At 37.7% G+C, this 13,867-nt stretch overlaps 1 protein-coding gene across 1 annotated transcript in view; it reads right to left on the minus strand.

Annotated features, from left to right (window-relative positions):
• The window catches only part of MRPL1 (mitochondrial ribosomal protein L1), a 48,068-nt gene that overhangs the window by 15,020 nt on the left and 19,181 nt on the right, over positions 1-13,867 (minus strand). The window contains exons 5-6 of the mRNA XM_084884492.1: positions 13,699-13,770; positions 12,692-12,803 (exon numbers count right to left, since the gene is read on the minus strand). Coding sequence (XP_084740618.1) covers positions 12,692-12,803; positions 13,699-13,770 — 184 coding nt within the window. The remainder of the gene's footprint in view (positions 1-12,691; positions 12,804-13,698; positions 13,771-13,867) is intronic.

A 13,867-nucleotide genomic window follows, 5' to 3' on the forward strand; every position in this document is an offset into this window, starting at 1 on the left:
ATGCTGAAAGAATGAGCAAATAAATTACTTCATAATTTTGAGTCTAATGTCAAACTGATGTTATAGTGATAATGAAAAGGGGAAAATAGGGCTTAATGAGGAAAGGGAACCACTGTAGTTCTGTATTAAAATATAATGAAGTGAAGGTGCCGATGGGATACTGTATACAGTTAGAAGAACTAGGAAAAAAATTGAGAGATTGGGGATAATGATATGTATTTGAGTTGTTAAGCCAGTTCTATCCAAAAACAAACACAAACAACTTTCCTTTGACCTAAAATATTTTCTTTTCTATCTCTCTCTTTCTCTTGATGTGAATTTCCATTTGCCTAATGACTAACATTTTGAGAGCATCATTTCATGTTCTTAATGCCAACTGCACATATTCTTTTGTATAGTGTCTGTTCAATTCTTTAGCCTCCTCTTTAAAATTCGATTAGATAGTCTTACTGAGTTATAAGAGTTCTTTACATATTCTGTATACAAGTCCTTTGTTAGATATGTGTGTGCCAAGTATTTCCGCCCCCCAATTTGTGCCTTGTCTTTCCATTTTTTGTGATGTCTTTCCATGAGTAAAGACTTTAAGTTTGATAAAGTCCAATTTAGCAACTTTTTCTTCTGTGGCTTGTGCTTTTTGTGTCCTAATAAATCCTTACCTAATCCAAGGTCATAAAGATTTTCTCTTAGAAATTTTTATTTTACAATTTCATGGCTATAGCCCTTACAATTAGGACTATGATCCATTTTGAATTAATTTATGTGTTTGATTTGAGAGAAAGGATATCCAGTAATTTTAGCATCATTCATTGATAAACCCATTCTTTTCTATGTAACTTTGGTACCTCTGTCAAACACTAGTTGACCCTAACGTGGCTGGTGTGGCTCATTTGGTTAGAGTGTCTTCCCAGGTACCAAAGGGTCTCAGGTTCGAATCCCAGTTAGGGCACATACCCAGGTTGTGGGTTTAATTCCCGGTAGGGGTATGTGGGGGAGTCAATCGATTGATGTTTGATGTTTCTCTTTCTTCCTTCCTCTCTCTGTAGAATCAATGGATACAAGTCCTACGGTGAGAATACAAAAATGTCGACCAAGTTGACCTTTAGGGTTGGGTCATTTCTGAACTCTCAATGTTATCCTCCTATATAATAAGAGCTAATATGCTAATGGTTGTCACTCCCTCATGCAGACACTCAACTCTGGGGAGAGAGGTATGAGGACCAGCCAAGCACAAATGAGCTCACAAGATAGAAATGGGGACCAGCCAGGCACAAATGAGCTTGTGAGAGAGGAATGGGGACTGGCCAGATTGCGGCCTGAGAGAAGGACAAGCCAGTGCCTGAGGCTGCGGCCCGGAAGAGGGATAAGCCACCCACCCTGCGGTCCCCTATGGCTGAGGCTGGCCAGGGCAAAGCCGGCCAGGGTCCTGGGTGCCTACAGCTGGCCGGAGGAGGGAATTCTGGGCCCCAGGTGAGGGGTGAGACAGAGGCAATTAGTGGCGATCAGGCATTTAGGCAGAGGGGTTATGGGCGATCAGGCAGACAGGCGAGTGGTTAAGAGCCAGCAGTCCCAGATTGCGAGAAGCAGTCAGACATCCCCCGAAGGGTCCCGGTTTGGAGAGGGTGAAGGCAGGGCTGAAGCACCCCCCCCCCCCCATCCCATGCAAGAATTTCGTGCACTGGGCCTCTAGTTTATATACATCCATCCTTATGCCATACCAGACTCTCCTGATTACTATAGTTCTCTAGTAAAGTCTTAAACCAGATTATAAAATTTTGAAGAATTTTGTTCTTCCGTTTAAAAATCATTTTTCTATTCCAGGTTCTTTGTCTTTCCATTTAAATATCAGAATGAGCCCTGGCCGGTTTGGCTCGATGGATAGAGCCTGTGGACTGATGGGTCAAGGGCAGGCTGTGTGGTGTGACCAGGCTGGCAGGAGGGTTAGTGAGGGATGACCAAACGACTGAACAGAAGGCTGCATGGGGCAACCAGGCTGGCAGGGGCAAGTTGAGGGCAAACAGGCTGGCAGGCAGAGGCAGTTAGGGGTGACCAGGCTGGCTGGGGGGGTTGGGAGGGGGCAGGCAGGCAGGCAGTTGAGCAGTTAAGAGCCAGCAGTCCCATATTATGAGGGGTCCCAGATTGGACAGGGTGCAAGCTGGGCTAAGGGGACCCCCCCCCCCCATGCATGAATTTCATGCACTGGGACTCTAGTCTACGTATATAAAAGCCTAAGTGACCTTTACAACCGGAACACCAGTTGTTATGACAAGCACTGACCACCAGGGGGCAGATGCTCAACACAGGAGCTGCCCCCTGGTGGTCAGGCCACAGCCAACCTCCTGTGGCCTGCCAACATCCTGTGGTCCCTCTCCCTAGTTAGTTGGCCAACCTCCTACAATCCCTCCCCCCAGCTGCCCAGCTAACCTCCTACGGTCCCTCCCCCCACCAGGTGGCCCCGATCAGCCTGGCCGCAAATAGGGACAAATGATCCCAATCACCAGCCAGGCCTAGGGACCCCACCCATGCACAAATTCATGCACCAGGTCTCTAGTATTCTGATAATTCTAGTTACTGTGAATGGATATTTGATTTTGTCAAGTTCTTTCATTTGAAAGATGATGATCTTAAAGTCTCTATTCTTTATTCTGTTGACCTATTATATTGATGTCCAACAAATGCTAAATTAACTGTATTCCTAGACTAAATCTCCTTGGTTAAGATTTACTAATCTTCATATATATACATATATATTTACTGCAGGATTCTATTTTGTTAACAATTTTTGCTTTTGCTCATGAGGGATATTAATCTGAAGTTTTCTTTTCTGGTGATGTCCTTGTCTAGCTTTGATACCAGGGTAATACTGAGCTCATTAATGAGTTGGTAAGTGTTCCTTTCCCACTATTTTAAAAAAGAGGTTGTGAAGAATTGATATTATTTCTGTCATAAGTGTTAGACAGAATTCACCAGTGAGAAGTCATGTGGGCCTGAACTTTTCATTGTGGAAAATAGAACTTACTAATTCAATTTCTTTACTTGATACCGATCAATTTAGATATTTTCATTTCTTCTGGATACTTTTGGAAATTTGTATTTTTCATGGAATTTACCCATTTCATGTAAGTTGTCACATTTATTGACATAAAGTTGTTCATAATATTATCTTATTATCTTTTAATGTCTATGGGATCGGTATTGAAGTCCCCCTTTCATCCCTAATTTTGATAATCTGCATTCTCTCTTTTAAAGAAATCAGTCCAATTTTACTGATCTTTTCAATAAAATTTTCAGTGAATCAGTTTTCCTTTCATTGCTTTTCTGTATTATTTACCCTTTTGCTATGCCACTGATTTCCACTCTACTTATTATTTTCTTCTTTTTATTAATCTGTTTCTTTGTTCCTAGGTTCTAAAGGTTAAAGCTTAGAACAAAGAAAGTCAAAATCTTTCTTTTCTGTTAGACTTTAAAACTATAAATTTCCCTTTACAGATTATAATGTACGCATTACATTACTGCTTTAGCTGCACCCCACAAGTTCAGATGTGTTGTGTTTTCATTGTCATTCAGTTCAAAATATTTTCTAATTTACCTTGGGATATCTTTCTTTGATCTATCAGTTATCTAGGTTTTTTTTAATTTAAAGTATTTGGAGATTTCTCATACTTCTTTTGGTTACCTAATTTGATATAACTATTGTGATTAGAAAACACAGTCTGTAAGATTTCAATACTTATAAACTTATTAAGACTTGCCTTACAACCCAATAAATGGTCTAACCTGGTGAAAGTTTCATGTACACTTGAAAAGTGTAGACCAAACAACACTTCTTATTGTTGGAGAAAATGTTCTATAAATTAGGCCATGTTTGTTGGTAGTATTACTCAAGCCTTCTGTATCTTTATGGTTTTTCTTATCTATAGACTAAAGGCCTGGTGCATGAATTTGTGCATGAGTGGGGTCCCTCAGCCTGGCAGTGATCAAAACCTATTGGGGGACCAACCAGCCATGGGGTGGTATTGCAGGAGGTTAGCCATCCAGGGGGAGGGGCCACGGAAGGTTGGCTTTGGGAGCACACTGACCACCAGGGGGCAGCTCCTATGTTAAGCATCTGCCCCTTGGTGGTCAGTGTGCATCATAGCAACTGGTCGATTGGTTGTTCTGGACCTTTGGTCATAACAGTCACCTAGGCTTTTATATATAAAGACAAGTGGCCCAGTGCATGAAATCATGCGCAGAAGGCCATCAGCCGAGGGAGGTGGGAGCGAGCCACCGCCACCCGCAAGAGCTGATGGGGAAGGACTAAGAGGTGCTCCATGCATCTCCTGGTGACTGGTCGTGCATGCAGCCCCGTTCACCCACACCCGCCTCGCCGTACACACAGCCTCATGCTGATTGGTCATTACAGTGTGAGAGCATGATGACTATTTGCATATTAGCTTTTTATTTTATAGGATTCTATCAGTTACTGGGAAAAGAATATAAAAAGTTCTAACTGTACTTGATGATTAGTCCATTTCTCCTTCAATTCTGTCAGTTTTTGCTTCATGTATTTTGTAGTTCTGTTTTAGACAAGTATGTCCTTTTATTATTATAAGATATCCATCCATCTTTTTCTCAAGTAAATTCCTTGTCTTAAAAGTCTATTTTTGTCAGATATTAATATAGTTAACCCAACTCTCTAATACTGCTTTCATGGTGTATCTTTACTTTTCATTATACTTTCAGCCTGTTTCTGTTTTAATATCAAGTGTGTCTCCTGTAGACATATATAATTGGATTGCTTTTTTGTAGTCTTATCATTTCTGCCTTTTGGTTGAAGTGTTTCACCCAGATGTACTTTCTCTTTCCAGTTAACATAAATTTTGATATGGTTGGATTTAGTTCTTTATTTTAATGTATTTTCTATTTGTCTCATCTCATTTATTCCTTTGTTCGTTCTTTACTGCCTTCTTTTATCTTAAACAAAAAGTTTTTAGTATATCATTTTTATTCCTCTATTTAGTTTGAAGAAATGTCTCTTTTTTGTGTATGTATTTTTCATTTGCTCTAGAGATTACAATGTGCACATTTATTTATCACAACCTACTTCATCTTAATACTGACTTCTTCCAGGAAAACATTAAGTTTGTGCCAGCCTATCTCCATCCTCCCTATCTCACCCAAACCTGCTTCATCTCCTGTGTATCTACCTTTAAAATAGTATTCAGTATGCTACTCAAGATAGAAATTAGGGGATCATTCTAGATTCCTCCCTATCCCTTACCCCAACAGCTTATCAATAACTCCTGTTATTCCTACCTCCTCTATATCCCACAACAGCCTTCTTCTTTTCTGTCATTACTGCCACTGTTCAGATTCTGTTTTTATCCATCTTTGACCCAGCCTACTGCACTGGCCACCCCACTGTCTCTTTTCTTAAGGTTTCATTGTCCTCAAATCACCACTCTATCATTTACATAGTTTGTATATATAGACATTCTAATAAGCAAATCTTATATCATCCTTCTGAGCAATATTTTTCAATGTTTCCTACCTACATAGAGGATCAAATCAAATCTCCATGGCCTGGTACACAATACCCTCCATGATCTGGCCCACTGCCTATCACTATCTAACCTCAATGACCACCATAACCTAATAATACTTTATGTACAAAATGATAGAAAGCTATCTTTAATTTCCTGAGCATAACTGGCTCACTCACACTTTTGTGCATTAATACTGGCCATTTCCTCCACATGCAATGTTCTCCCAAGGCATGTTGGGGAAGAAAATGCCTATGTGTGCTTAAATGTTCAACATAGCTGTACCTTCTTTATATGACCTGATTCTACAAAGTAGTCCCTCATTCCTCTCAGTGCATTGTGCCTTTTCCACTGGTACACTTTCTGCATTTTACTATAGCATTTCTGTTCTCATTTCTCTCATTACCTCCTTAAAGATGGGAACTATCATTTCATCTTTCAACCCTCAGTACTAAGTGTACTGCCTGGAACACAGTAAGCACTCAATATTAGATGCTTAGTCAATAAATGAATTATGAAGGTAAGAATGATATTTGAAGACATGAAAAAGAATGAGTTCCTAGGTAATTATGGAGCATGAGTAGTCACTTTAGGACTTGTAGGGAGTCAATAATAACCGAGGCACATGTATATTACAAACTTGCTATGTACCCAGATTATATAAAGCTCTTGCATACATTATATAACAAAAACACCATGGGGAGCATAAAACCCATTTTGTAGATGAATAAACAGAGGCACAAAAATGTTTTAAATAATTTGTTCAAGGTCACAGTAAGTGTCAAAGCCAAGACCTGTCTGAGAGAGGTCTATGTTAACCACTAATCTATTCTGTTTTTCAGTATAATCCAATGTTAAATCTTCACTCTTATTTCTAGGAATTTGCTACCCCTTATTGCTATGAAATTGCTCTCCTTTTTCTCTGTACTTTTATGTTCTTCTCCTTCTTCCTTGTTACTTTCTCTTCCTGCAATTTGATTTCCATAATGAATATAACGTAAGAAACTATATTGTCGAGATGTACTTTCTCTCTTCTTCTTTACTAGGGAATATTGCAGGGGAGAAGCAAGTCAAATAACAGAAGCTAGGGAAAACAAAGAAGGAATAGCTACTGAGAAAGGAGGTAAGTGAAGATTACTAAGTGTAAAAGAAAGTTGCAAGAAAGAAAAAACACTAAGAACAAATCTTTAAATGCAGCAAAAGAAAGACCCGTGATTATTACTAAGAACCACATTTTAGTTGAATACGGGAGAGAAGGATAAAAGAAAGAATAACACTAGCTAAGGAAACTGAGACAGCACTAAAGACCACTATTTGAAAAACTTGCATGAAACCACAGAAAGGATTAAGATTATAGCTAGAAAGGGCAGCTGAATCAAATGTAAGTGCTGGGAGATGTGTTTTGTTTTCAGTTTGTTTAGCGAAATGCTCAGTTAAGTCAGTTTATATACTGCAGAAAACAAAACACTTCGCTCCGAGACAGCAAGGGTCTTGTCTGTCTTTTTCACAGCCATTACACTCCAGGCTTGGCACATAGTAGATACTCAATAACTATAAATACAATTATCCTAATCTTAAAAAACACACAAACTAAACATTATAGATAAATACACTCTTCATTTGCAGTATTTAATCTATATCTTCTATCAACTGAATGCTGCACTAAATGTTCATGCACTGTATAAATATTTATTGAGTACCTACTATTGTATGTGCCAGGTACTATTCTAGGCCATAGAAATACAGTAGTGGGGAAGAAAAAAAAAAAAAAAAAAAAAGCCCTTACTCTAATGGGAAGAACCAAACACACAACCACAAATAAAGAATGTAAAAAGCCTATGTGTAAGTCCTAAAAGTAATATAAAAACATAAAATAAGAGAGCCAGTGTTAATGGGAAGAGATGGTAATATCCCATATGAGGTGGTTATGGCCTGGCTGGAGTGGCTCAGTTGGTTGAGCATCATCCTAGACACATATCTGGGCTGCAGCTTAAATCCCCAGTCAGGGCATGGACGGAAGCCAACTGATCAATGTTTCTCTCTCACGGTGACATTTCTCTCTCTCTTTCAAGCATGTCCTTGGGTGAGATTAAAAAAAAAAAAAAAAAAAAAAAAAAAAAAATTGGTCATGGAAGGCATTTTTGTTTAGGTGATATTTGAATGAGAAAGTGAGCCAGGAAAATAAGCAAAGAGCATTATACACAGATGAGACAATAAGTCCAAAGACCTGAGAAGAGAGAACATTTAGTGTGTATGAGGAAGGGCAGCTGTAGTACAGGAAATGAAGGAAAGAATAACAGAAACAGCTGTAATACATCAATAATTCATCTATAATAATTATAACCATACTTAATCAGCATTGGAATCTTTCACACATAAATACTTTTTAAACTGATGCACAAGTGGGGGAAAACAGAAAAATTTCAAATAGATTACTCTGCAAAAGGTCCTTTTCAGTATTTCTTAATAGAACCAAGAAGAGTTCTAATTGTTTAAATAATGCAAGCAATACCATGTTTAGTCTATGTGTTAAAAATATTTCACATTAGATTTCAACAATTTTACATCCATTACTCTCAAATACAACGCAATGCCACTTCCTTACAAAAGGCAGAAGTGAATACTCTTTGGACAAGTCTGCAGGAATATCCTTTTGATAAGACTATAAATAGAGTACTAACATTCAATTCTAAGAGCTATATATTAAGAGAAATACATATTAGAGGGTCCAATTTTTTAATCATGTTCCTATTCCCACCTATCAATAACTGAGTATGATTTAAAAGAATTCAACTATTTTCATATACTACTAGAGGACTGGTGCACAAATTCATGCATAGGTAGGGTCCCCAGGCCTGGCCAGCGATCAGGGCCATCTTCCCTGGCTGCCAGCAGCTGGCCCCGCCCGCTGCCACTGGTCGCCCTGTGTGTGAGGCAACCAGCGGGGTGCTCGTGCCCCAGCGCCACTCACATCAGCTGCCACCCACCCCCAGTTCTTGGTTCCCCATCGGGCGATCAGAGCCTGCTGGCCAGGGGGAGGAACCAAGAGGATGACTGTTCCCACCTGCTCCCCACCCACTGCCGCTGGTTACCTTCTATGTGTGGGGCAGCCAATAGGGTGATCGGGGCCCTGGTGCCGCCCGCACCCACGGCCACCCACCCCCGGTTCCCCTGTTCCCCATTAGGCGATTGGGGCCTGTGGGCTGGGGGCAGTTCCTGTGTTGAGCATCTGCCCCCTCGTGGTCAGTGTGCATCATAGTTGACCAGTCTATTTGCATATTATGCTTTTATATATACAGATACCATCTACCATGGTCCAATATGCATTATTAGAAGACTGACTCAATTAAATCAAGATATTTTTCATACTACTATTTTTTGTTTAAGTAAATTCTAAATAATATATAAAATTAGGAATAAAAATGTCAAAAATATCAACAAAACGTATCGATATTAGAGATGAAAGAATTTCAGAGGGCAATGATGTTATGGCATTAGGGGGGAGCTAGTTTACAAGCATAAGGAAACCCAGTTTCTTCCAAGAAATTTTAAAAAGTTTTAAATGTATTTTTTTTCTGAAATAAAAAGGAAATACTAAAAAACAAGCCAAATGTGCATTTAAAAACAGAGAACTTGCCTACAGTTATGTGAGCAATTAAGATAATAAATAAAACAAATAAAGCTGCAGCACTAACCATGCTGCAAAATGCGAACATTTAATCCAGCCAAGATGGTTACACCCACTCCCATTACTAAAACAAAATGTAGGACAAAATGGGAAACTAATGAGCTTAGCTGTAGGGGCTTGTTTGTTTTTTAATTTCATCCATTTGCTCAAAATGTAATTTCTATTTTACCCTAAAGTCTTTTGTTGGCTATAAGGAGAATCAAATGTTCCTAAACAAGAATCAGAACAAGCTCTGAAAATGCATAATACAAGCTTCATTTGTTCTAATGCACATCTGGTGTATTTTGTTTTAACATTTTTGACAGGTTAATCATTTGTCTTCATGTTTAAAGAACACGAATGTTTTGCCAGTGCTGTTACACAGATCATGTAGGGGTGAATAGAAAAAGCTAGAGAAGGAGAAAGGTCTCTCTGTTTTTTCAAGATGTTTTGTTAAACAAAGGTGGAGGGGGAGAAGGGGGAGAACACCTAGGTAACTTGACCTTGGTGTACAGAAACTATGACTCATTATGAAAGTAAAAATAAAGCCCATTAACAAAAATTAGCAATTTGAAGGGAAACTTTTCTTATTTGAAATGAGGTTATTTGAAAACTTTTCAGACTAAAAACAACAGTGCCTAATTTTGTGATGAACATCTCATTAAAAAAAAAAAAAAATACAACCCTCAGGCTAAAAACCATAAAGGCCTAAAGGGTTGTTCAGAAAATAGATAAAGTAGCAAAGGTGACAAAATTAACTTCTGTGTAAAGCCAGTTCACCATGCAAAGAAAGGAAATAGATAAATACAGATATATTTAGCATTTAGTTTCAGTTTTAATTGACTATATTTAGTATGTTTGGTTTTGTTGAGCTTTAATTTAATTAGAAAAAAAGTATGAGAAATATTTTCATCAAATTGAACTGGAATTCACATTTAATTTTTAAAATAATGTTCAATTTCAGGTCTTACTTTGAAAAATTACACCTGATTCCATGACAACAAACATTATTGTACTAGAAATCCCTAAAAAAAAGTGCCCAACTTCAGTTCAATATCTAATAAGGATGTGTTATTCAAAGCAGGCTATCAAAATAAACAAATAAAACTCTAGTACAACAAAAGAATTGGAGAGTACATATAAAATTGTTTAAAGTATAAAACATAATATATGATCCATGGTTTAGTGGCTACCAAGTCTGAAGAATTTTGGTAGGAATTTTCAGCTCAAGTATAGCTAAAATGTGAAGACCAAGCTACTAAAACAGTATTAAAATGAAATTTTATTTGAAATAATACCTATCTATAGCAGATATACAGTAAAAAAAAATTAAAAAAAAAATACCAGCACCATTTGACTCTTTTTTTTCTGTCTTTCCTATCCATTTTTAATTACTTAGTGCAGTCCTAATATATTTGACATTTGCCCTCTTTATTCCAGCCTCATTATGAGACTTTAGTTTACACATTAACTTTATTAGTCTCTGGTGATTGTGTCAAAGCTGGTCTCCCTGCTTCTAGTTTTGATTGATGCCAATACATCTTATGAACTCTTGATAGATTAAACCTGTAAAGAATTCCCCACCTTAAAAACTTCTAAGGGATTCTGCTGAATACAGAAAAAATTAAAGTCCAAGCTTACTAGGATCTTATTCCAGATCCTTCTCAATATGACATCAATCTACCTTTCCAACACAATTTCCATTCTCTTTCATATCAATGTAGGAATATTTTTCAATACAGCTAAAGAGAACTAACTGATATTTCTTATACATGGACTATAATTTCTGACTTACTTCAATGTCTATGATTAATAGATTTTCTTCTTGTTACTGCCAAACTGACATTGAAATTCTAGCAAAAGCTAACTAATAATAAAGATTTATATGCTTTAAAAAAAAATCACATATTTTTGCCTAAGTATCTTAGCAGAGCACACTGTTCCTGTTTCTTGTCACCACCAGATGTGCAACACACTGGCCAACCACAAGAGAGCAAAATTAGTATCAGGAACAGGATGACTAGTTGAGTCAAACTGCACATCTGGTCCACAGAAAAATTCCTTCTACTCCCCTCAACTCAATTCCCACTTCCCTTTTATCTTATGTAATTATCTGGTTTGACAAGGACTAATAAGATGGGCTTTGGGACAGGAGTCCCCCATCACAAGTTGCCGGCATTTGAATAAACCACTTTCCTTCTTGCCAGCACCTGTCTCACAAGTTTGGCTTTCATTGCAGCAGGCAGCAGAACTATAGTTTCCTTTCATACTTAAAAAGTATTTCCCTTAATCTACTCATCCAATTATTCAAGATCACTTTAAACGCTAACTTCCTCACCTATATGTAAATTCTTCTACTGAAAATCTTCAGCACCTTGTGAGTTTATCATTTATGTTAGACTTTAAAACATAGCTATTTATGTAGCAACTAGAGGCCCGGTGCAAGAAATTCATCCCTAGGCCTGGCTGGCAATCGAAGCACGAGCATCTGGCATGGAAGGGCAAGTCCCAGCTGACCTCTGGGCCCTGGGCAGCACCTGGGTCATCGGGCCCCCACCGGCTCCCTCAGTACCTGGAGCCAGGCGCTGGCCCCACCCCCCACTGCCACTGCTGATGGTCTCTGTCTGTGAGGCAATTGGCAGGGCAATCGGGCCCTGCTTGCACCCACCTTGTCCTGGCGCCTCCCAATCACCTGCTCTGCCATCCCGTCACAGTACCCCTCTCATCAGGGCCCATCAGGGCTGGCAGAACCTCCACTGCAGCCCGCTGCCAGCACCACGTCGCTGATGCCTGTCATATTCCATGACACCCCCTGGTGGTCAATGCACGTCATAGCAAGTGGTGAACTCCCAGTTGAACAATTTGTATATTAGGCTTTTATTATATAGGATGTTACTTTGCTTACTAGATTTCATAAGGGATAAATATCCATAAGAGAAAAGTTCCTTAACACATTAAGTGCAAAGCCTGTTTTGTCTTCCTTTCCATTTAGCCCCCAATATCCAATTTCACGGATATGCTGGTGGCCAGACTGACGAGATCCAAATGGAAAATATAGTGTCAGTCACTGGTGACTGATATGGCGCTTAACATGTTAAGGAAAAAATCTGCAGAGCCATGCACACTGTAAGCATTCATATAAGTTGAATGCTGACATAAATTAGCATACCTATTATATTGATAAAGAAGTCAAAAACAATGATAAAAAAACACACACACACACAATATGATAACAACATGTCTAGTTGGTAATACTTTCACTTAATTTCAAGTTAAAATATGGCCTAAATTTTAAGTATTATATAGTAATTAGGTTTGCAAATTACAATAGATTATCAATGTCAAGAGGAAAAAAAAATCTACATGTTCTTACATAAAACTCAAATAGCAGGACATATTACTTATTCTGCATATATATTAGCAATTTTGTTTTCTAACAAAATATATAAATTAGAAAGTTGTTCATAGCACATTGAAATAATGAAAAAGAATTCTCCCTTACTTCGATTAAGCTTTGGAAATCTTTTTTTCAATTTCTTCTTTAATGGATTAAGCTCAGACATAATTTCTGGAACAGCTATATAAAAGTCTGGTTCAATTTCATCATCCAAAATCTAAAAATCAAGATAAAAGATAACTTTCATTCTGAAAATTTAATATAATGTAGTAATTCCCCTTATAATTTAGAAAACACACATTAAACACAATGTTTTCCTTTAAACAAGGATCATATGAACACATTTACCAAATTATGAAAACTACCAGTATTAGAAGCAAAACATTTTCTGAACTTTTCTCTTAAAAATAGTCACATCCATTTAAAATATATGTATTTAATGGGTTTAATTCTTCCATTTAGTTGATTATAAAATGAAGCAACTTTTTAGAATAGTACAATACTTCCTAAAACAAATATTTTACCAATGACTCCTTTTGCTTCAATCATACCACAATATATCATTCAAAGCTGTGGTTTGGGATTACAATGAACCCTAAAGACTTGAACCCTGGCAAAATTAAGCTGTGACTCTGAAATTTCATTTTCTTGTTACTATTCTTTATTTTTATAAATTCTTTATTCCCTAAATAAGATTCTGTATTCCTCTTAACAATAACTTACATTAAGCAAACACTTATCACATGCCAAGCATTCAGCTCGATACTTAACATGGTTTAATAAATCCAGTCTTAACAATAATCCTATGAGGCAAGTATTAATATTGACCACACATTCCTGATGCAGAAATTGAAGACTTAGGGAGGATGAGTCAGTCTGTGTACTTGTAAGGGACAGACCCAGAATTCAAACAAAGGCAGTGTGGATCCAGAACCAGGGCTCTTATCGCTAGAAATATTAAGCAGAAGTAATTTTGAAATGTCAAAGAACGGTATGAGAAATTTCTACTCCAAGACTTTCCAATACTAGTTCTAAAACATGTAATAAATAAATGGATGGCAAAGATAACAAAATAATTCATATAACTAATGAACGTAAAAATAACACTGTACCTTCTTAACCAGATTAGTTCCTCCTGCAAACGCAGCTCCATGTTCTTCTGCTATTTTAATCTCTGATGCATTCTACCAAAACACAATAGTTTAAACATCAATTCAGTCTGCTTTCAAGTATTTTGTCAGAAATAGAGAGTCGGCATGCAGACTTGAAGGTCCCAAGTTC

This window comes from Pipistrellus hanaki (genome assembly GCF_964339955.1).
Source record: "Pipistrellus hanaki genome assembly, chromosome: 1".
Lineage (NCBI taxonomy): Eukaryota > Metazoa > Chordata > Mammalia > Chiroptera > Vespertilionidae > Pipistrellus > Pipistrellus hanaki.